This window comes from Malania oleifera, chromosome 8 (assembly GCF_029873635.1).
Source record: "Malania oleifera isolate guangnan ecotype guangnan chromosome 8, ASM2987363v1, whole genome shotgun sequence".
Taxonomy (NCBI): domain Eukaryota; kingdom Viridiplantae; phylum Streptophyta; class Magnoliopsida; order Santalales; family Ximeniaceae; genus Malania; species Malania oleifera.
Window position 1 is genome coordinate 24,105,550 of NC_080424.1, and position 25,133 is coordinate 24,130,682.

Below are 25,133 nucleotides of genomic sequence, written 5' to 3' on the forward strand. Positions count from 1 at the left end.
AAGGAAATAAAAATATCCCACGAAGCTCGTAATCCTACCAATGTGAAAAGCCTAAGAATTTTTTTTTATTTCTCTTTTTCTTTTTCTGGAAAGAAACAATAACAATCATTTTCCTGTCCCACCGACAAGGTCACTGGGCTCCTCCATGTCTGTATGAATCTCGGACCTCTCAGCGACATTTCGAGCCCATTGGCATGCGTCACCTTAGTCGTTGAACCAACATGCCCTAGATCTGAATGTCAATGCCATTCTCCTCTAACGGATTAAACGATCGGATCACGCGATTTCTGTAAGTTTTGAGTGCTGAAATTCTCCTGACTGTAGAGAAATATATAAGTTTCGTGTTTTCTTTTGTAATTTCAATTTTTTTTTGTTTGAATTTTTTTGACAGGGTTGGAAGGAGGGGGGCTTTGAATTTTAGATCTTAAAGAGTAATGCAGGTTCGAAAATCGCGTTTTTGAGCTTTTCTGAACTCGAATATTTCTGATTTGGTCGAAACATGGTGTTCTGGGAAGGATATGTGAGTGATGAAGCCATGGGCACGTTTGCCCCAATTGTGGTGTACTGGCTGTACGCGGGGTTTTATCAGCTGTTGCCGCCTTTAGACAAATACCGATTACATACTAGGAAAGAAGAGGAGGAGAAGAACTCGGTGCCGCTCTCGTCAGTAGTTAAGGGTGTTTTGCTACAGCAGCTTGTTCAGGCCACCGTTGCCGAAGGACTTTTCATGGTAAGTTCGTGAAGTAAATTAATTTATGTGTACATTATGCGCACTTTTATTATTTTAACTACTTTTCCCTTTGTTATCTCTTTTTTTTGTTTTCCCTACATTATTAAGGATTCTACTTGCTACATTTTTGGCGTTAACTTAAAGGTTTCTCTGATTATCTCCAAAAGCCTCAATATTAATGTCATGATAAGCAAGGAAATACAGACAGGAAATACATGATTTGAGAACGTTGGAAATGGTTTTCACTAAATTTGATTGGAGTGATGAAAATGGTTATAACAATAATATGGAGCAAGGCGAATGGGCATGTTCCATGAACAATACAGAGAGGAAGTACAGAATCTGATGATGTGGGAGAATAGGTCACAAAATTTATTAGTTGTAGAACCTTAAGCATAGAGATATGTGGAGATGGAGGTAGCAATGAGATAGCAATCTGATGTAAGGTGCATTAGCATGATCTATGCTGGGTCCCTTGATTGCATGAGAAATTAAATGGCATGGTAAGATGGCTGGTCAAAGATGGTATATTGAGAAGGTTCATTGACTTTAATTTTTAATAAAGCACCAAAGAAGCCTATTTTGAGCTTTGTTAATAGTAGATTACAAAGGAGAGAGAATGGAGTTATAGAGAATGAAAGTAGTCATTTGGGTGGATGGAGCGGGATAATAATGTAAATGGGTCTTCTCGTATTGGGTTTGCTAGATCAAAAGGATTTAGGCCATGGTTTTATTGAGGGCTTTGGGCTGTCTGTCTTGGTGGAATTCAAATTTTAAATTCTCCTGAGTTTTGCTGAACGTTAGAGAAAATAAAGTCAGCCGGAAGGAGAGGTTAGTTGGGCAGCAATCTCAGGGGAATTCAAATTTTAAATTTTCCGAAGATTTCCTGGAAGTTAGAGAGAATGAAAGTAGTAGCTTGGGAGGGCTATGGCTAAGTAATAATGCCGTTGGGCCTTCTTGCATTGGGCTTGCCAATGCTGTAGGAGCAGGCCATGTTTTATAATAATAAGGGTTTTAGGCTGGATGTTCTTGGGTCTATAAGTAGGGTTGCATGTCTGGCTCAAGTGGACAACAAAAATTGGCTTGGATCCAAAAATAAATATGAATGAGCTGTTACACTGAAGCCAGGGACCTATATTGGCGACTAGCGAATGGGAGACTAATTCTTGAGTATATTTTGGCGTTGAAGAATTAGTGGTGGAAGGATCTACAAAGAAGTTCTTGAAGAGGTGTAAGGAGGAGATTGCACAAATTTCAATTGTGGTTTGGATAGGGTTGGTGGGGTTAAAGTAAGACTTGTTTTAGATGAGTTGCTTTGTTGATGGGCTGGTTTGTTTGTTTGGGTAATGGTTGGAAATTGCTAGAGCAGAATATTGTTAAAATAAAAGAAGTCAAGACTAAATAGAACATTGCTATTTCCTATTAGGGAAGAGAGGGGGGTTATGGAGGTGATGTCCAAAACACAATGACCCGAAAATAAACCTTCCCCTAGTCCAATCAACACTGAGTAGAATAATTAATTATCCAAAAAAAGAAATACATAGCAACCAAACACGCAAAACCAGCCACACAATTACAAAGAGAAAACCAAAATTTATGTGGAAAATCCTTCAGTGTGAGGGAAAAATCATGGGACCAAAGTCCACTCCCAATCTTCTACTATTTCAAAATAGTAGGTTACAATAGGTCTTCCCTAGTTAAAACTAGAGGCTTACATCAACAACAATCATCAAGAATCACAAATTCTTGGCATAGAAAATAATACAAGCCATCACCATCAAGGTGGAATCAAACTTCAATGAGAAGTAGAGAGGTCTCACTCAAAATAGGGGCTGCTTCTAATCAATTTTTTCTCAAATGGACCATACAAACTGTAGTCCTGTACCAAAAATTGTCATGTCCATATCCAAGAAGGATACATGACTTCATTTTTGCATCAAGTTTTGATCTTTCATCCTCAGGAATGTGTACAAAAGCTTTGCAGCCAAACACTTTTAAGTGATGATAGGAAAAATCTTTCCTGCTCCAAACTTTTTCTAGCATGTCACACTGCAAGAGAATACATAGAGAGAGATTTATCAAATGAACTGCTGTACTTAATGCCTCATCCCAAAAGGATCTTGGCAACTTAGCATGTGATAACATGCATCTCACTCTCTTTATCAGAGTCTTGTTCATCTTTCTGCCAAGCCATTCAACTGAGAAGTTTTCTGATGTCGAATGCCTTGAGCTCTGCAATACTCATCAAATGACCCTAAATATTCACCACCGTTATTTGATCTGATGCACTTCAATTTTCTCCCTATTTCTCTTTCAACACTAGCCCAGAAATGTTCAAACACATCCAACACTTGATCTTTGATCTTCAAGGTGTACATCCACACTTTCCTGGAATGATCATCAATAAAAGTAACAAAGTACAATGCACCATCAAGTGTTCTAGTTTTCATGTGACCACACACATTTGAATGCACCAAATATGAAACATTAAATTTTCTAGATGGAGGAGCACTTTTAAAGGATATTGTGTGTTGTTTTCTAGCTAAACAATGTTCACAAGGCTTCAAAGACATACCTTTCATTTTTGGAAGAAGCTTTTTCCTGACTAGAAATTTAATTCCTTTTTGACTCATGTGCCCAAGTCTTTTGTGTCATAACTCCGAATTTGATCATTCTCCACTGCATTGACCATGCCCTTGGAGAGCTTTGCCTGCATCAAGTAAAGAGTATAACACTTCTTTCCTCTGGCAACAACCATAGAACTTTTAGTGAGCTTCCATTGCCCATCACTAAAGGTGTTACAATATCCCACATCATCAAGCTTCCCTATAGAGACTGAATTCAATCTGATGTCTGGAATATGTCTTACATCTCTGAGAATTAACCTGCTGCCATTGTTAGCTTGCAAGTATGCATCTCCAATGCCAACAATTGTAGATGAGCTATCATTTCCCATCTTCACTACACCAAAGTCACCCGATGTCATGGTTTTAAATAATGGCCGCGACCGTTACATAACGTCGTTATGTAATAGTTTTTTGAGTTACTGATACCGTTACACACCGCAAAATCGGTGGAAAGAAAAATCATGGTTGTAGCAATTGTTACAGATTGTGACTGTTACATAAAGGCCGCTACGGCCGTTACGTAACCGTTACAGGACTGTTACACCAAAAAAATTATTTTATTTTTTACTTTTTCTTCTCACTTTTTCACTTTCTTTCATAAATCATTCTCAATATACCATATGGCGAGAGGGGGAAAAGATTATAATGAGGATGATAATGATATAAAATTTACTATTTCTTTAAATACTCATAAGAGAAGCATTAATTAACAATTTGAAAATACTAACTTGTTAGGAAAATATTTTATTTTGATAATATTAGTAATTTGATATTTATGTTCTATATTTTTCAACTTCTGTTTTATTAATTAATTTAGCACACATAAGAATTTATCACATATAAGACTAATTAGAAATATAAATATGCACACACGTGTAATTTTTCTATCAATGGTGGTTTAAAACAAATGTAAACTTGTTGCCCTTACCAATAACTTAGTCAAACTAAAGGATCCAAAATATACTAAAACTCTTTCTGAGAAGGGTTAAAAGCTTAAAACATGCAAGTACGCTAATATGCACAAGGTTGTGTGTGCTTGAAAAAAATACACAGCCGTAACGCCCACTTCCCGTTATGTAACATCCGCTACTACCACTTCCCGTTACACCCGTTACCATTATGTTAGGCTACCCGCTACTCAATTTAAATCCATGGTTGCAGGTCCTTGCCACGAGTGGCAGCTCATGCTCATAATTCCTCTGACACAAGTCCTAGTCTTTGCGCTGCGGTCCGTTTCCCAGCTTCGCTTGCAGGATTTGTACTTCTGATTGTTCTATCCATTCCCAACCCCAATGAATCTAGCATGAAGGGCTCAGTTAAGTGGTTCGGGTTCTCGGTTGGTTCCCGTCCACCTGCCCCCCTCATAGCCCATTAGTGGGTGGGGTGGTAAACTTAGAGGATGCCTGCCTCCTCTTCAAACATGTCCTCAACAACCCAGCAGTTGTCCGGTCTCCACTTTTGGGGGCAGGAGTGCTTGGTCACTGCGGTTTCCAAAAATCTAAGAAGCAAATCTCATTAAAGCAACCACAAGAAAAAGCCTGCAGAGAAGTTGAATGACCGAACACTGAAAACAAGTGTTCCTGTCCAACCATATAAACAGAAACACCTCATAGGCCATACAAAATCACAATCTGCTAGCGGCAGCAGCAGCCCCATGCCTTCCATAACCTTTGAAAGAAATCTATAAGAAAGCCTCAAAAGAACTCAGGTACACCGAACACTGAACAAATATTTAATGTGCTCCAAGCCTCTGAACAATGCAAGAATAGATGAGAATGTAACTCATCACTACTTTAACACATCAAACATACATCGTGAAATGATGCTTTATATGGTTTTAGGCAATAGATTGTTGGTGTTAACTCTATGAAAATGACTGTCCAAAAAAGGCCATGACCTTTAGAATATTTGCTTTCCAAATAGAATTAACAAGAGGGAAGTAGAGGAGCTAATCCAGTAAATAAAGAATTTTAAATCATCATAGAACTATCCAACACTCAAATCCTCTAATCCCTTGTTAGAAGAAGGCAGAAAGGAATCCAACAGATTGAGTAATTCCCTAGCCTTCCTATCATTTAAAATTTCTATGGAAGCAAAAGTCCCAAAAAACACAATCCCTGTCAAGAATGAAGAAAGAAGAGACAGGTGCATTATGAACGGCTGGTATAGGAGAAAATGAGAAGGGAAAGCAACCAAAAAAGAGATTTCTTCCCTAACCATAAATTCTCCAAAAATACAAACTCAAGAACCATTCCCCATATATCTGGGGAAAAAAAAGGATGAAATCTGTGAAATAAATTTATAAGGGCGCCTATGGCAACGGCTGCAACTCTCAAAGGGGCCACAAACTGCCCTTTTGGAAGGCATGGGGATGCTGCTGCTAGCAGATTGTGATCTTGTACAGCATATGAGGTGTTTTCGTTTATATGGTTGGACAGGAACACTCATGTTTTCAGTGTTAGGTCATTAAGCTTCTCTGCAGGCTTTTTCTTCTGGTTGCTTTAATGGGATTTGCTTCTTAGATTTTTAACAGGATTGGCTATCTTTGTTGGCTTGGAAGATCATTTGCCCTCCTTATTGTACTCTTACCATTTCATTATTCTCAATTCTTTTTTTCGAAAAAAAATCCTTATGCTTGTTGTTTGAAGGCTTGAGTAGGGAAGGCCGTTAATTGTGGATGCTATTTTTGAGGACAGTTTTTATTATTATTGGACCATTTGGAAAGGTCTCTATGTATTCTTCATTAGCAAAGGGTAGCTTCAGGGGTGCCAAGCTATTGAGGATGGCTTATGCACTCCCTCCAGAATTTAAGGCCCTGTTTACTTGTGGAAAACAATTTTATTTTCCATTTTCTATTTTTCAAATAATTACAAAATTTCACCTTATTTTTAAGTTTCCCAAATTTGTTAAAAAAAGTTGGATTTTAATATCGTTCTAGTTGCGTTCTAGATTTCTTATATAAATTTTGGAAATTTGGAAAATAAGTAGTATTTTTGTATTTATCTAGTAATTTGGAAATGAAAACTATTTCCCACAATTAAACAGGCTCTAAAATTCTTTAAATTGCCCTTTTATATATATAAAGCTATGGACGGGTTCTTTAGAAGTGAGGAGAGCTTTGTTGTACACAAATAATGGATGTTCTGGAGAGGACCCAATGAGAAGAGCTAGGCAATTGAAAATGTGTGGATTGTGGCAATTGAATGTATTCTGATGGCTGAAGGGATTCCTTGAATTGGTGGGGATCCAAAGTGGAGAGAGAGAGAGAGCTTTTTGAACAACAATTAGCGGGTAGTTATAGGAGAGAGACAAAATATTGCAAGATGTCATCTTCCAATAGGTTGACATGTCATGTCTCAATAAAGAAGATGAATCTTTGAGCAAATCCGGTGATGACATATGGTTTAGATGAGAAGAAATGAAAAAAAGGGAACATGTGTCTCAAATGACACGCAAACACAAGAAAATGCTAAGGGGTAGGAACCCACTTAGTGGACCTTGGCTCAAGCCCATCAAGCCAAACCTCTCTCAAACATCCCAAAATTGGGATTGGTAGAGACCTTCCCACGTGTCTCCATGGCCAATCTAGGCACATGCCATTGATATTGACCTCCTGCAAGAATGCAATTATAATATAATTAATATGTATATGCGAGTTTGATATTGATCAATTCAACAATCTAGGGCAAAATGGTAATTTACGCATTTATGAAAGCTTTATATATATATATTTTATTGGGGATCCCCATCTTGAAAAAAGACAGGAGAAAAAAAAAGCATCTACCCCATTGCTGCCGTCATTTCTGATTCTTGCCACCTATATACTTCCCCCATCCAGCATGGAGAGAGAGGATTAGTTTATATGGAGAATTCGAAGTGTGCAATAATTCTCCTCAATTAACCATTGATCATGTTGCTCTTGTTTGCATCTGTAATCTATTGTCATTGCTGGCTTTCCTGAGAAGGCGGGCAGACAGTGAGTAGTGTTGCTTTTTCCATCAAAAGGTTACTAATCTCAATTGCATCTGGGCTGGGCATATCTGTTCAAATGAATAAAGAACCTCCATTATGACATGCACGATTCCTATTTCTTTAAAACTAATTTCATTTTTGAAAATTGAGTTTTTGTGGGAGAGATAATGTTTGTGCGGGGAGGGGAGGGAATAGGGAATAGGTGAACCAGTTTAGGTTTAATTGTCTAGATTCTTGTACAAAAGGTAAAGTAGAAAGATTGTTTGGGATATGTAGTTTTTGAGGCTCTGCAGTCAAATTAAGATTAATTTTCTAAACAATTATATAAAGTAATAAATCCCTTTCTGCTGCATATATTTTCTATTTGTTTAAGCGCTGTTATTCCTAATTAAGTTTGTGCCTATGTTTTTTTTTTTTTTTTAAATTAATAAAACAGACTTCATTTTATCCTTGTCCCTCATTTCTGTGCGGGGAGGGGAGGAGAGGGGAGGGAATAGGGAATAGGTGAACCAGTTTAGGTTTAATTGTCTAGATTCTAGTACAAAAGTTAAAGTAGAAAGAATGTTTTGGATATGTTGTTTTTAAGGCTCTGCAGTCAAATTAAGATTAATTTTCTAAACAATTATATAAAGTAATAAATCCCATTCTGCTGCATATATTTTCTATTTGTTTAAGCACTGTTATTCCTAATTAAGTTTATGCCTATGGTTTTTTTTTTTTTTTTTTTCAGATTAATAAAACAGACTTCATATTATCCTTATCCCTCATTTCTGCTCGGAAGAAAATTAAGTATTTGCCTTGTTTTTGCAAAATGAGAAAGATTGAAATGCAGATGTTGAGGTGGATGTATGGGAAATCACATTTCTGGAAATCTTCAAAGATCCCTTGAATCAAATGGCTAGTCAAAGTACTTTTTTTTTTGCCCACATTAACATTTAGCACGAGTAATAATAGTTTCTTGTATGCTTTCATCAAAAGGATATGAAAGGAAAACAGTTCCTATCATATGGAAAGATGAATTATAAAAGAGGAATGAAAATAGAATGCCTTATTACAAAAAAAGGGTAGATTGTAAAATTACAGGAGAAAGCATGACAGTGGAGAAAAATTATAACAGAGTAATTGACTCAATGAATATTATCTTTTCTTGATTTGTAAATGAATATATTAAAAAAAAAAACAAACTAAATGTCCCCAAAATGAATAAATTCTATCTCCCAGTTATACGCTAAGTTGAATTTGTGAAACAAGGTAGAAACATGAAGGTCAGTGACAAATCTGAGTTTTTTTTAGAAGAATAGACAGATGAATATATTAAGAACAAGAGGAGACTACAAGGGAACATGAAAGGCTTATATACACTAGAAATGGAACAAAGCTACAAAAAACCTACGTCAAGAACAAAAATGAACTTCTCCAACCCAATGGAACTAGAACATCGTTCCTTTAAATAAAAAAGGATCTTCTGAAAGATAGCATCAGTCTGAACTCTAAGGAGTATTTGCAAAGAGACTAGCATTCCTGGTATACCATTGCTGATAGACGGATGCAACTCAAGCCAATATGCAAATGGATACTTGTTAGCCTTGAGAGAAGTAATCCGAGTAAACTCTTCCTCTCAGTTAGGAAATCTACCTAGGATGCTTTAAGCAGGTATTAGCTTTAGGGTAGCTTTTACTAGAAAACTTGCAGTTCAAATGATTTCTGGTTTTAACAATCTATTTGCAAAAGACACAAGTACTAGAACCAGCTCTACCCCAAGACTGAAGCTTGTCTAGGGGTCTTTATTCTATTGAGAATAACAAGCCAACAGATAAATGAATGTCTTGTTATATAAAGTTTTATACCAAATTGTGGAGCTCCAGACTGCTTCTGGATTTTTGTGCCTCAAATACTTCCAAACAAGCTGAGAGAGACGTTAGAGGTTATTTATGTCTTTTAGTATTATTATTATTATTATTAAGTGTGTTAGTATGTTAATTAGTGAGAGTTAGTAAGGGTATTATTGTCATTAGAATGTATTTAATTTGTATTGTAAATAGAGGGACAGACCTATCTTCAAATTAGGTCATTCATTTTAATCAAATCTTAACATGGTATCAGTGCATGATCCAACCTAAACCCTATTCCACTCAGCCATCATCGGAAAACGCCATTCCTGCGGCTGTCTCTCCCAGATTGACCTCCATCCCATATTATTTCACAAGACCAACCATACACCCATAAACAGAACCCCCAGAAGCCTAACCCTGCAAAACCCCATCACCGGAGGAGCCCCCATGTGACCCTATGTGCTGGCCAAATGCCGGAAGGGCCGACCCCATGTGCCGGCGCGTGAGTGAAGTTCTGACCACCTTTTTATTTTCTTTTCCTCTGCCATGTTTTGATTCCTTCTCTAGACTATATTATCAAGCTGTTAGACCTGTTTTTTGCTAAAATATTCAACCTTTTTCGACTATGCACTCGCGGTATTTCATTAATCTCTGTTCAGGGTTTGTGAAGGCTTCTTTGTGAGTTTTTTTTTGGGGCCGTGGCAACATTCGAATGTTTAATTGTGTGGCTGTGGCAGTGCTATATCCATCGTTGAGCTGTTCACCTCTTCCGTGGTTGTGTCGGTGCTTCACATAGTTTGTGATTGTCTGGATTAGTTTTGATTGTTCTTCTTGTTTTGGTGTGGTTGCTGATTTCTGAGTGTTGTGATGGAATCTCTGAATCCCAAACATTTGTTTCCTACATCACTGCCGCAAATGACAACTCAAAAGTTGGATGGAAGGAACTACGTTCGATGGTCTAAAGTTGTTTGAATTTATTTAGCAGGATTAGGGAAATCTGACCACTTGCTCCAATCTGATCCTTTTGATGAGAAGAGAAAAGACATGTGGGTTCAAGAAGATGCCTTGATTGTTACCCTCTTATGGAATTCGATGGAGCCACAGATTGCACGAATGTGTATGCATCTAAATATGTGCAAGGAGATTTGGGATTGTGTCAAACTTCTATATTTCAGTAACATTACACGTATGTATGATTTATCCTAGGAGTACTTTCAGTTATAACAAGGAGATAGGAGTACTGCAGATTATTTTGGAGAGATGAAGCGTATTCATGAGGAGCTTAAAGTCGTGCAACCTATATTGCTGGCGTTTGTGAGATGCAGAAGCAGAGGGAGCAGATGACAGTGCTTCGTGTTCTAGCAAGCTTGAGACCCAAGTTTGAAGCAGCTTGGTCCTAGAACTTAGTAGTGCCGAACTGCCATCATTTGCTGATGTTTATTCTCGCGTCCTTCATGCTTCCTTTAGCACGCATTATCCTACTCTTGCATCTAGCTCTGAAAGGACAACCTTTGCTACACAGGACGATTCTAGTTCTCTACCAAACAATCGCAAAAGTTGTCGAGGTGGTTCGAGTGGTCTTATGGTAGAGACGGGCAAGGTATAGGTACTCCTCGCAATTGCACTCATTATGGATGGAGTAATCATACTATTGAGCTGTGTTGTGACCTTCACAACAGACCTTCACATGTTGCCAATGCAGCCCCCACTGACTTCACACCTTTGGTGGCAGCCAATGCAGCCACTACTAACTCCTCACCTTTGGGGCTGAGTGGGGGGGCAATGTACTGTATCCATGTCAAAGGAAGAGTATTCCAAGTTCTAGTAGTATCAAGCGTCACAACAAACTTCTCTTCTCATTGCATCTCTTGCCCAAATAGGTAATCACACAATATGCCTATCATCTAGTCCTTCTTGTTGTAGCCCTTGGGTCATAGACTTTGCTGCCATTGATCATATTATAGGTTTACCTAGCTTCTTCTCTACTCTTCAATATCCTGCAAATTTACCTTGTGTTACTTTTGCTGATGGATCCACCACTGCGGTCAAGGGAATTGAGACTGTGAATCCCACTTCTTCTATTTCTCTTCCTTCGGTTTTCTATATTCCTAAATTTCCTTTCAATCTTATGTCCATTAACAAAATTACTAAATCCATGAATTGTTCAGTGGCATTCTTCCCTGATTATGTGATCATTTAAGATTTGAAGAAAAGGAAGACGATTGGCAGAGGGCGTGAAGCTGGTGGACTATATCACTTTGAGCCGCTATATCCTTCTACTGCCTGCACTGCTGCTGCCACACCTTTCCAAATCTATTGTCGCCTTGGTCATCCTTCTTTGAAAAAGTTAAAATGACTTGTTCCTTGTTTGAGTTTTGTGTCTAGTCTCGATTGTGAGTCTTGTTAGTTGGGAAAGATCCATCGTGTTCTTTTCACTCCCAAGTCAATACCGGGCTGCAAGCCCTTTTTTGTTGATTCATTTTGATTTTTGGGGTCCTTGCAGGGTTGTGTTCAAGTTGTGTTTCTGGTACTTTTGAACCTTTGTGAATGATTATTCAAGAATGACTTGGTTATATTTAATAAAAAATCTTTCTGAGTTATTTCATATATTTTATGCCATTTGTTATGAAATAGAGACTCAATTTGGTATGCCAGTTCAAATACTTTGAAGTGATAATGTTAAAGAGTTTTTCAGTGCACAATTCACTACTTATATGACTCAGTTTGGTATTGTTCATCAATCATCCCGTGCCCACACTCCTCAACAAAATGGGGTTGCAAAGAGGAAAAATAGACATCTTCTTGAAATTGCTTGCACCTTGCTTTATCAAATGTATGTAACTAAAGTGTTTTGGAGCGATGTTGCACTTACTGTTTATTATCTTATCAATAGAATGCCATCCTTTGTTTTGAGTGGTCAAATTCCCTACTTCATTCTCTTTCCTAATTCACCTTTATTTTCTCTACCCCCTTGTATATTTGGGTGCGTCCTTTTTCATCAACTAACTCCTGGGGTGGATAAGTGTAATGACCCGAAAATTTTACACCTCTGATACCACAACTACAGCGCCCCGAACCCGATGGAGCTTGTAGTGCTATTCTTCATACATAATCTCTGATACATAGCTATACCAATCCGTACTCGAACCCGAAGTGGGTACCGGGTACACCTGTCCGTAATTCATACTAGACATGCAGCGGAAAACATCAAACCTCGAATGATTATACCAGAGTTCTAAACCATCACCATTACATCAGTATTCCCAACGACAATATTACATTCCAAAATATACAACAGCATGTATATACAGATCAGCGTCACGCACACTTCAACCCAAAAACTATCTAATCCTGCCTTGGAGCTCCCTAAGCTCGGCTCCCTGGGTTTTCTAAAATGTTAAAAGCTATTGGGGTGAGACACTTCTCAGTAAGACAGAATAGATTATCATCAGTGTGTGGCAGATGAGTTTTTACATAAGCAAAACATAACCATTAATTTAACTTTAACTGAAAAAGGCATTTATATACCATAACTCACACCTATACAATTTTAAATACATATTTTCTACTCAAACATACTTTAACTTAATAGATAATCATGTTTTCATAAATCTACACATATATACATAAAAGAATTTTCCTGATGGAACTATCATATAACATCATGTATAATCCCCCATGATTGGATTGTGCGGTTGGAAGGCTGGACTTAGCCATGAATAGCCTACCAGGTTATGTCAAAACTGTTATGTATGTAGTACGATTGCCCACCCAACCTGGTCCGGACCCAGTGGGTAAACCTGCTCCTGCAATACATCACTCCATGGATTAATCGACTATCATCCGCCTATACTTTATTTGAAAGTGTGGCTATACTACATGTCATGCTAGCTACGGTACTGTGCTATGAATTATAACTAGTCCATTGGGGTTCTACTACCTTATAATATAATTCATATAAGAAAACTGTAACATGATCTCATTTTCATAAGTTTGTATAAAATCTGACATGTTCACAATTCGGTATAAAACTGTCATATATCATAAATCTGGAATTACTCCGGTTAATGTGCTGAGGATTAGAGCTAGGATCCTGAAGTGGTGTTTGTTTTTCAATCTGTTCTAAAAATGGAGAGAAAATGAGGAGAGAGAGAGAGAGGATTGGCAACCCTAGGAAGAGAGAAATTTTCTAAAAAAAATGAGCTTAAATCCTATTTATAGGCTGCTGTCCCAAACAAAACCATCGACAGTTTCCCTGAAACCATCCCCAGTTTGGTCTTTAACCAAACCGTTTTTCACCGTTTTACCTATACAGGCCCTCGGTAACTCAAAACCGTCGACAGATTTCCTGAGCTCCACTAAACCGTGGATGGTTTGGTCTGCACCAAACCAAATTCCCTCTTTTGGGTCTCTACAATAAGTTGGATCCTCGTGCTATAAAATATGTCTTATCTGGGCTACTCAAATACTCAAAAGGGACATCGTTGTTATAATCTTGTGCTGCATCGCTTTTTGTTTTTGCTGATTTTACCTTCTTTGAGTCTACACCTTACTACACCCAGTCATTGAGCGCTTCTAAGCTCAATGAGTCTCTTCCTTTGCCTAATGTTCCTTATTCTACGTTGTTGCCCTTGCCCAACCAACTGTTTGAATCTTTATGTAGTTCTAGTCCTTATCATCGTCTTGATCATCCTAATTTGCAGGTGTATTCACGACTTCGGTTCCAAGGGAGAGAGTCCTCTCTAGCTTCTACTACCATGCCTTTGGTTTCCTTGTCTAATGATCATACTTCCCATGATGTTGATCCTCCTATTGCTGTTTGGAAAGGTAAACGCACGCGTACTCAACTTCCCATTTCCAACTATGGTTGAAGAGATGAATGCTTTAGATGACAATGGTACTTTGGACTTGGTACCTCTTCGTCCTGACAAGTTTGTGGTTGGTTGTTGCTAGGTTTACACTGTGAAAATCAACCCTGATGATTCCGTGGCTTGTCTAAAGGCCTGTCTTCTTGCTAAGCGGTACACTCAGGCGTATGGTCTAAATTATTCTGATACTTTTTCTTCGGTTGCCAAACATACATTAGTATGTTTGTTCATCTTCGTGGCTACTACTTGTCACTTGCCTTTACATCAGTTAGATGTGAAAAATGCCTTCTTGTGTGGTGACCTTGAGGAGGAGGTTTATATGGAACAATCACTTGGGATTGTTTCTTAGGGGGTGTCGGGCTTAGTGTGTCGGCTCAATAAGGCTTTATATGGTTTAAAACAATCTCTCAGAGCATGGTTTGGTCGTTTCGGTGTTGTAGTACTTGAGTTGGTCTTCGACGGTGTGCTGTAGATTATTCTGTGTTTTATCGTCATACTTCATCGAGTGGGATCCTTCTTGTTGTTTATGTGGATGATATTGTTATTACAAGTGACGATGATAAAGGTATTCAGAGTCTCAAACTTTTTCTGCAGACTAAATTTTAAACCAAAGATTGGGGACCGTTGAAACACTTCTTGGGTATAGAAGTATCTAGATCTCATATCGGAACTGTTTTGTCAAAGAGGAAGTATGTTCGTGATCTATTGAATGAAACTGACATGTTGGGATCGATTGATACACCCATGGATCCTAACGGCAAGTTAGTGTTGGATATGGGTGATTTGCTACCTAATCTTGGACAATTCCAGAGACTTGTTGGAAAGTTGAATTATCTTATAGTCACTCGACCGGATATATTTTTTGCAACAAGTGTTGTGAGTCAATTTCTAGATTCTCTAAGGACAAATCAGTGGGACATTGTAGTTCGCATCTTGAGCTAATGAATATTTAAGTAATCTGGAAATTAGTAAAATTGCATAATTTCAACTTCCTTATTTTCATTAAATAAATTCAAACATTGCCCTTTGGATAATTATTTGCTTGCATCCTTGTTCATGCCATCGCCACTTGCTTGTTTTATAATTTAAGACTTTGTTAAGTCATGCACATTGTTCAATAGCTCTATGTACATCTTAGTAATTTTAAGATTCATATTACTTGTAGTTAACTGCACTCCCTCTCAGCATCATTGTACCATATTGCACTGCTCCATGGCCACTAACAAGAACAATGAATCCACTTCCATTGAATGTGGACATATGGACCTCAACTTTGTTTGAGTAGACACTCTTCAAGATTTGTAGATGAAAAACTTGAGCAACTCAATAAACTATTTGCATAAGTCCTACATTTGTTTGGTAACCATCCCACATTAGGCCCTAAACCACCTAATTAACATGGCCCCCCAACCTTAAATTAATCTAAAGTCTAAGTTTGAAGATGGCAGTTCTTATGAGATTGACCATGCAGAGTACTAGTATCTCCCACACCCACCTAGGCATGAGTACAAGGACTTAGGAGGTATTTCTAAAAGGGTCGAGGCACATTTTATGTGCACACATATGATGAAAAATTGGATCCGACCTTCTAAAATTGGATAAAGGAGATGGAGGCCTACTCTGAGTACCACATGAGAGGTGGGAAAATTATGTTTTTTTGCCAAAATTAAGTTAGTTGAACCAATTGTGAAATATTGGCAAAATGCCATAGGAGAGTCTCCTATCAGCCAATGGGAAGTTGCTAGAGTGAGGATTAGATTGTGGATGCCATTGAATACTTTGGAGATAAGGTGAGATAGTTGATGACTCTAAGGTTGATGACACCTATGTTGATGTTGAGGGGTGTGTTTTTTTCCACCTTTATATATAATGATGGCTGGAAAATAATTGCAATCTACTACACTCTCATTGGTTGTGGTGACCCTATAGTAGAACCACACCGTAATTCCTTCAGGGTAGTTAATAGGACCACTTCTCCAGTCACAAAGAGGTGTTTAGCGTCCATCCACTAAGGAGACTATAGGGATAAGGTCTATTATTATGTGTTACTTATGGATGGCTTATGCCCTGTTAGGGCATCTTTGGTTATATGATTTGAATATGCCTAATCATGGTTGGGAAAACATCTATAGGAAAACATAATTCTTAACCCTACCAAGTACACTCCCAAGGACTCTAGGAACAAGAAATCGACCCCACATGCCCAGTTAGAAACGATTCTATATCCTAGACAACAGGGAGACCCCATTGGAGGCTAGTAATTTCTGTTTTTGAGTTGTCTCATGCTGTAGGAGATTTGTATGTTTCTCATAGAGATTCCTTTAGGACTTTTTGCTTATTAAACATGCTGAGATTGGTTTCTTGAACCCTAATGCCTAATTATCCACGCCGCAATTAATTCATTGGAGCAAGCTGAATTGAATAGGAAAGTAGGACAACTTTGAGAGAGGGATTTTAGCTTTATTCCTTGTGTTGTGCCAACTTTTTTTCCTGCCAAGAAGGATGGATCATGGAGGACTTGCACAAATAGTGGAGCCATTAATACAATTACAGTCAAGTATTGGATTTAATTCCTAGACTTGAGGATGTGCTTGATATGTTTGCCTACTCTAATTGGTACTCCAAGATTGATCTAAGTGGATACTACCAAATTAGATTTAGACCAGGGGATGAGTTGAAAACTACATTTTAGACCCAGGATGGTTTTTGGAATGGTTGATCATTCCCTTTTGGACTCTCCAATTCCTATTGCACTTTTATGACTATGATTCATGACTTGCAACCATTCATAACATTCCTAGTGGCCTATTTGATGGTATACCACTCTATAGTAGGACTAGATTGGAGCACTAGCACATATATGTAGCCTTCTGTCATTCGAAGGGAAGCTAAGTAATATGCTAACTTTAAGAAGTGTAGCTTTCTCTAGCATAGGGTGCTCTTCCGTGGTTTGGTGTTTCTATGTAAGGTATACAATTGGTCTTTGATAAGATTAGAATCATTAGGGTGTGTCTTGAGCCTTTAATGAGGGTTGTAGCTTTGCAGCTTAACTACTTTCTAGAAGCGCTTCATTAGGGGTTTTGGTATTATTTGTTCCCATTACTGATTGCCTTAAGAAAAGGTTGGCCCCCTCTACTTTTAAGGAGAAAAAGTAGAAGATAACTTGATGTATTTAGTTATCCATACTTTGTGGAGTCTTTAAGGTTACTTACAATGCCTCTGCGATGCGTACAAGTGGAGTTTTGAGTCAGGACGAACACCCTACACCATTTCTTTAGTGAGAAACACTCAGAGGCTGAATAAAAATATAATGAAAATGATAAAGAGTTCCATGCTTTCCACTATGGGCGATGGTATGTTTTACCCTACGAGTTTCTACTCTTTTGACCAGCTTGCTTGTGATATTTGAGTTAACAAAAAAGGTAGCCAATGGCCTTGGTTGGGTTATAAACATTTCTTCATATCATGATTTTTGTGTTCTCAAGATTTGAGCATTTGAAGAATGAGTATCTGTTTATTTTTTAGGAGATGACTGAGAGTAATTGTAGAGAGTTCATAGACTTTCTCATTCACGACACCTAGATAGTGCTCTAGGTTGTGCACTCCTTGCACCTTTGTTAGGTATTTCCTAGTTTAGGAATTGCATGTTGGCGAGTTAGATAGTCATTTTAAGTAGAGAAAAGATCATTGCACTTCTTTTAGCACTAGGTTGTGCATTCCTCACGCTTCTTTTAGGGATTTCCTAGTTGGCGAATTGCATGTTGGTGGGTTAGCTGGTAATTTGAGTGGAGATAAAATCATTGCTTTCATCGAGGATAGGTTCTATTGGCCTTTGAAGATGAATGTGGCTAGGGTAGTCTCCTAGCATTGTACTTAGCTTGCCAAATCTAGAAAACAAAACATTGGTCTTTACACACCTTTTGCTTTGCCACATGCTTTGGAGAGACCATATTTTTAAAACTTGGACCAGGCTGGCTGATGGTTGGATCGAGATCGATCATTTTTTGGTCCAAGTGATGTCATTGAATTGAAAATAGATTGAATCAGAATCAACCCGACTGGACACTGTTGACTCAGTTCAACCTAGCCACGCCCAATGAACCGGGAAGGTTGAACACTGAACCTCCTAGTAGGAGAATGGAGGTGCTGCCAACACGCCAACTACTGCTTGTGATTGTTTCGTAACAAATAATACATAGATACATAGATACATTGAACATATGCTATTTATCTCTTAAGAAGCTTAATGGAAAAGTTTAGGGAAGAGAAGAGGGACTTGCATATGGTTTTTATTAACCTAGAGAAAGCTTATGGTAGAGTACCTAGGGAAGTTCTTTGGTGTGTCTTAGAAAAGAAGAGAGTTTGCGGTAGATATACTGAGGTCATTAAGGATATGTATGATAGAGTAGTGGTTGATGTTAGGATTGTAGGAGGGCAATTTAGAAATTTTCCAATCACAATAGGTGCACATCATGGTTCTACTTTGAGTCTTTATCTTTTACTTTAGTTATTGATGAACTTACTAGGAATATTCAAAATGAGATCCCTTGGTGTATTGTTTTCAGATGATATCATGTTGATTGATAATAGTAGTAGCGGAGTGGAACATAACCTAGAACTTTGGAGAGCTACATTAAACTCTAAAGGGTTTAGGATAAGTAAGAATAATAAAAAATATATAAAATGTAATTTTAGTAATGTAAGGAGTGGTAGTGGAGAGAAGACTTAACTTGGTAATCAAGAGATTAATAGCACTAATAGATTTAAATATCTTGGATCTATTATGCAAGTGGAATGGGAAATTGAATAAGACATAGTACATAGAATTAAAATAGATTGGGTAAATGGAGGATTGCATCAGGTGTTTTGTGTGGTCGTAGAATACCCTTAAAATTAAAAAGGAAAGTTTTTTAAGACGACTATAAGGCCGACTATGCTTTAAGGTTCAAAATGTTAGGCAACTAAGAAACAACATGTACAAAAAGTAAAAGTTGTTGAAATGTAAATGTTTAGGTGGATGAGTGGTATAACATTAAAAGATAAAGTGAAGAATGAGCATATATGCAGTAATTTAGGCAAAGCATCGATTGAAGATGAGATAAAGGAGGGCTGGCTTAGATGATTTGGGCATTTGAAACATAGGCCTAATAGAGCACTTGTGAGGAGGAATGAGTTAGTTATTGTTTTCGACATGAAAAGGGGTAGGGGTAGGCCTCAAATAAGTTGGGATGAGGTAGTGAGGAAGGATGTAATAGCCCTTAATCTAATTGAGGAAAATGTTCTTGGTCAGATGAATTGGCGGAAAAGGATTCATGTGGCCGATCCCACCTAGTGGGACTAAAAGCTTCTTGTTGTTATTAAATATCCATGGATACAAACTTACATTCGCACATGTTTCCAATATCTGTTAACCCCAAAGCACTAAAACTTAAATAGATATTTTTAATGAATATAAACTCTTTTCTCTCTATCTTTAAGTATTTTTTGAGTCAATGTTATATAATAATTAATAAATTTTAAGAACTTTTTATAAAAAAAAACAAAATTATAGACTTTATCTAAATTACTGTCAGTGATTATTTTTTATTATAATTAAAGCTAGTAGGTGATTACTAATCTATGAACATATCTCTGCTATTATCTTTGATTATTGTAGTATTATCATATTTTAGTGTATATACATATATATAAAATATAAAATTATGAACTTTATCTAAATTATTCCTAGTGATTATTTTTATTATAATTAAAGCTAATAGGCGATTACTACTCTATGAACATATTTATACTATTATCTTTGATTATTGTAGTATTATCATATTGTAATATGTGTGTGTGTGCTTGTATAATGCAGATATCACCAATTCGACCACCAGTTTGATTCACTAGTTCAAGTGGTCTGGCCAATGCAGTGGCTTCACTGGGTTGGTCACCAGTCCGGGTGTTAAAACCATGGGAGAGACTTGAGCATGGATTTTGTTCTTGGATACTCCAAATCAATTCAAGGACACAATTCCATCTTTGTTGTAACCAATCTGCTTTCCAAAATGACATAGATCATCCCATGTAACAAGACCACTGATACACAATTAGTTGAGCTGTTTTTTAGGAAGGTGGTAAAATTGCTTGGCTTATCTAGCTTTTGTGTCTGATAGGTACATCAAGTTTGTTGGCAAACTTTGAAAGACACATTTTAGGTACGTGGCACTGATTTGACGGTTAGGCTGAGGTTGTTAATCGTTCTTTAAGTGATCTTCTCCAGCTTGCAATGGGGAAAAACAGGGCAATTGAGTGCAGTGTCACCTACTATTGAGTTTGCATGTAAAAACTTGTGAATAAATCTATGTCTAAGAGTCCTTCTGAGTATATATTTGGTTACAAACCCTGCACACCCATTTATCTCATCCCTTTACCATCAGATGCTCACATTTCTGAGCTGGTCTTTTGTTTGTCACATCCATGAGCTGCATGCTGAGGTTAGGCATTAACGTTCCATAAGTTACATTACATGGATTATAAACTTGCTGCTAATGTGCATGTTAAGGCTAGAGAATTTAGTATGGGTGATAGCATTATGGTTCACATGTGAATGCTTCCCCAAGAATATGTTTAAGAAGCTTTATGCCCATGCCATGAGCTCATTTGTCATCTTAAAGAAAATTGGACTTATTCATACTTGCTTGATTTGCCATATTATGTGAACACTGCTCCTATTTTCAACACACATGGCTTGTTACAAAGAGTTAGAAGCTGAGGCTTGGACCCAATGCTTATTTACTTGATTAGCTGTGTCAAACATTAGTCCTGCTTCAATGTGGAGGACCTGACCCCTTACCAACTACCAAGGCACCTTTGCACCTCTTGTATTGTCTTGTCTTCATGCATGTTCTCCGGCCTCTCAGGCTTCTTCCATTTCTCAGCCACAAAATGCAGTCAAGATTTTTTTGGATGACAAGTTTGTGGCTTTTCCAAAGGTGGTTTTTGCTGATATTTAGTTTAGTAGAGATGTTGACTGCTTCAAAGGCTGCATGGCGGCTCACTGAGAATCATGTTCAAGAGAGTGCCCGGGAGTTCTTGGAGTGGTTTTTGCAGTGGAACTCTATATGGTCAAATTCCCTTCAGCTGGGGAAGTATGATAGAGGACTGCTGTCATTTAGGCCACTTATTCAGCATGTGCATTTCGGACATGGATGTAGGAAATTAGGATGCATGTATTAGATGCTGTGTATTTCTTTGTTATGTTGGGATTATGTTTTAAATTGTTTTAATTGACCGTAGGGTATAAATACATTTGGTAGATGTATGTTGGGGGTGAGTTGGCAATTTGAATTCATTTCAGAAATTCTCATTGCTTCTTCCCCCACAACTCTCTATGGGACAACCTTTATATATTTGATAGTTGTATGTTGGGGTGAGTTGGCAATTTGAATTCATTTCAGAAACTCTCACTGCTCCTCCACCCACCCACTCTTTGTAGAAAAACCTTTTTTCTTCTTTCCTTCCTTCCTCCTCTTCTCCTTCTTCTTCCCCTTTGTTCTTTTATTTAGATTAAAAGTTGGATAACTTAAAACTTGTTGGATGATTGTTTGGTGAATAGTTGGACGTAATAGCTTTGATTTGAGGTTGAACTGCTAAACTATAAATTATCCTGAAAAATGGAAAGCATGGATCATGATGGCTTAAATCAGTTAGTACTGTCAAGATCTGGGATTTGGGATATATATTAAGATCATAAATTGGTGCTACACACATAAACATGCATGCATGCAATTATATATATATAAGCTGATGGCAGTGTTTCATCCTCTTGATTTGCTACAGTTGACGTCAAAGGCAAGTTCATCAGGGATCATGATTCAGCCATCCCTCCCTGTCCAAGTTGTGCAGATAATTGCTGCAATGCTTGTTATGGATATGTGGCAGTACTTTGTGCACAGGTACATGCACCAAAACAAATTCTTGTATCGCCATGTACATTCTCAACATCACAGACTAGTTGTCCCTTATGCAATTGGAGCCCTGTACAATCACCCACTTGAGGGTCTCCTGCTTGACACCTTGGGTGGGGCAATCTCCTTCCTTGTCTCAGGAATGACTGCTCGGACGGCTGTGACTTTCTTCTGCTTTGCTGTGGTAAAAACTGTAGATGATCACTGTGGACTTTGGCTGCCTGGCAATGTCTTCCATATTTTATTCCAGAATAACTCTGCTTACCACGACATCCATCATCAACTCCAGGGATCAAAGTACAACTATTCTCAACCATTCTTTCCCATCTGGGATAAAATTCTTGGGACCCACATGCCTTACAATCTTGTAAAGCGACCTGAAGGCGGGTTTGAGGCAAGACCAGTTAAAGATTAGCAGCATTTGGAGCATCTGTTGGTGTGTCATTTCAAGTTCTCTCGTCATTTCTGCTTCAAGTTGCAGTTATTGGATGGTTGTTTTTGAAGCTTCATATTGGTGCAGGCGGTTGATTCCAAGTTGTTCACTCCTTTTCCAGTTGCTCAACAGTGTTCTCTGTAGCATAATCGGTTATGATTATTTTGCCACCCTGCAAAGTGATTTGTAACTTCTTGTTGTCAGAGTATATTTTGTAGCATACTTGTTTTATGGTTACACAACATATAGATTTTCCATGCTGTTGAGATTGGTGTATAATTAACAGAATTGGATTTGTATGTTGCTTAACACTGCTTAGTAGTTTAAATATCATTTTTCTGTAATTCTAGAAATTTGTCACTATACTCTGGTTGGTTGAACAGATATTCTGTAAGAAGCATTCTCCTTTAGAATGAAAAGGAAACAATCAAAATTAAAATGACAACAGAAAGAGAAAAGGTAAGGCTGTCAAATCTTAATCATTTCGACCCTGCCCCCCTCCTCCCTCCCTCAAATTAGCACTACAATGAAACACTTCTTGGGGCCCAAGTCATATCTTAATGTTCAAACTCTCTTCCCACCGGGACTCCAGACAGGACTGGCTGCTTTTGTTTCTGTTCTTTTTTAGTTCCAAATGTATGTACGATTAAGGGGGAACTCCTTTTGCTGACTATCTTTTCAATTTTCATGGTATACAATTGAATGATCCTTTAATTCCAACTGCTAGTCCACGGTTAGCTACACAAAAGAGATGAAAAAACAAATGGATTTCACCAATAATCCCTGCAAGAACAAGATCCATCTTTGAATCTGTGAAACCGAACTCGATCCCTCAAAACAATTTCCCGATCATAAATCTTTGCAATAAGCTTAATGACAACATGACAATCCCCACATATCCGCAGGTTCTTAATCACCTGAATTGGGGACCCATCATTCGTATTCACCAGCCCAAAGGCAACAGCCAACTTCTCACTGTGATAACCCAATGCATTCTCCTTCTCTTCCTCCCCAATATCATGCAACACAAAACTAGTCTCAGCCACATAACCATACTCCTTTATCCTGAACCTAATCTCATCCAGCTTGCCATAAATCTCCCTCCAATTGGGGTGGCTCTGATCGCCATTATAAAAAGTATGAACCACACCCTTCACTTCTGTGTAGCTGAACCCTGGCACCTTCCTCACATCCCTGCTTTTCATTGCCTCCCTCACTCTCCCCACATCCGCCCACCTCTCCTGCCCTGCGTAAATGTTTGACAACAGCACGAAATCACCACAGCTGTTGGAACCCATCTCCACTAGTTTACGCGACGCCATCTCTGCCATTTCTACATTCCCGTAAATCTTGCAAGCTCCCAGCAGAGTTTGCCATATCACGACATCGGGAGGGGTGTTAGGCATCGAAACTATGATCTTGTAGGCCTCCTGAAGCCGCCCTGCTCGCCCTAGCAGATCAACCACACTACCATAATGCTTCATGTCTCGTGCAACCCCACGATCCTCCATGGAATCAAACAGCTGAACTCCATCTTCCACTAGCCCAACGTGATTGCACGCGCACAATGCAGCTAGGTACGTTACTGCATCTGGGCTGGCCTCGGCTCGATTCATTTCCTCAAAAAGCTCCAGCGCTTTGTGTCCCTCGCCATGCATTGCCAGCGCCATGATCATCGTGTTCCACGACACAAGACTCTTCTTACAACTCATATTTGCAAAAACGCCATAAGCTTTGTCCACGGACCCGCATTTGGCATACATGTCGATAACCGCATTGCAGACTTGCACGTTTGTGTCCAACTTCTCGTCCCTTAAGTAATTGTACATTTTTTCGCCTTCACTCAAAGCGCCAAGTTGTGAACAAGCAGAGAGAGCGCCAAGCACAGTAATCTCGTTAGGTTTCACACCCTCCACTCTCATTCTCTGGAACAAAGCCAAAGCTTCATTGGGTCGACTACCATGAGCCAACCCGGCAATCAACGCGTTCCAGGCGGCGACATCTTTAACAGACATTTCCTCGAACACTTTGTGTGCGGCATCGAGATCGCTTGCTTTGGCGTACACGTCTAACAATGTTGTCTGCAACAACACATCGGCTTGAAACCCAAAATGCAGAATCTGAGAATGAAGCTGCCTGGCCTCGCAGAGGGCCAATGCACGTGCGCAGGCCTTTAGTGCGAAAGAGCACGTGAGAGCGTCGGGTTTGTGCGGTCTACGCGACATGGCCTTGTAAGTCTCAACGGCATCGATGGGGTCTTTGCATTGCGCGAGGCCTCGAATGAGGGCGTTCCAGTCGTTTGTCACCGGAGCTCGGATCTGCCGGAAAATTTCACCGGCGAAGGCGAGGTCCCCGACGGGAGAGATGGCGCAGAGCTCGAGGAGCTTTGTGCGGGAGGGGCAAAATTGGAAAAGTCCGGTGGTTACGAGATGGGCTTGGAGTTGTTTTATGCGTGCGAGGGAGGTGCATTTCTGTACGAGCGAGTCCATGAGGCCCCCAGACGAGGGAAAATACGTGATTTAAATCTTTGGGACAAGGGGAATAGTGAGTGATTGACCATTTGCATGGTCAAAATATTTGTTTGGATGCCAAACATGAGCCTTGCACCAACAAGCTATCTGATGATACTGACAAGTAAACAAAAGAAAGAGCTTAAGAGGCCTCTTGCCTCCAATAGAATAGTCCCCTCATACTCAAAGTTGAGTAGTCTAAGCATCAATGG

General features: G+C 38.7%; 2 protein-coding genes across 2 annotated transcripts; one reads left to right on the top strand and one right to left on the bottom strand.

Annotated features, from left to right (window-relative positions):
* On the top strand, positions 1–22,764 carry LOC131161802 (very-long-chain aldehyde decarbonylase GL1-9-like). Its single transcript, XM_058117781.1, has 3 exons — positions 1–289; positions 392–730; positions 21,851–22,764. The coding sequence occupies exons 2-3, from the start codon at positions 500–502 to the stop codon at positions 22,391–22,393; spliced, it is 774 nt and encodes a 257-aa protein (XP_057973764.1). The 5' UTR covers positions 1–289; positions 392–499; the 3' UTR covers positions 22,394–22,764.
* Positions 21,911–24,915, bottom strand: LOC131162610 (pentatricopeptide repeat-containing protein At1g34160; the record flags this gene model as incomplete). Its single annotated transcript, XM_058119220.1, has 1 exon — positions 21,911–24,915. A coding segment is annotated over one exon (1,734 nt), but the record flags the coding sequence as incomplete, so codon positions are not given.
* Positions 24,916–25,133: the final 218 nt, after the last annotated feature.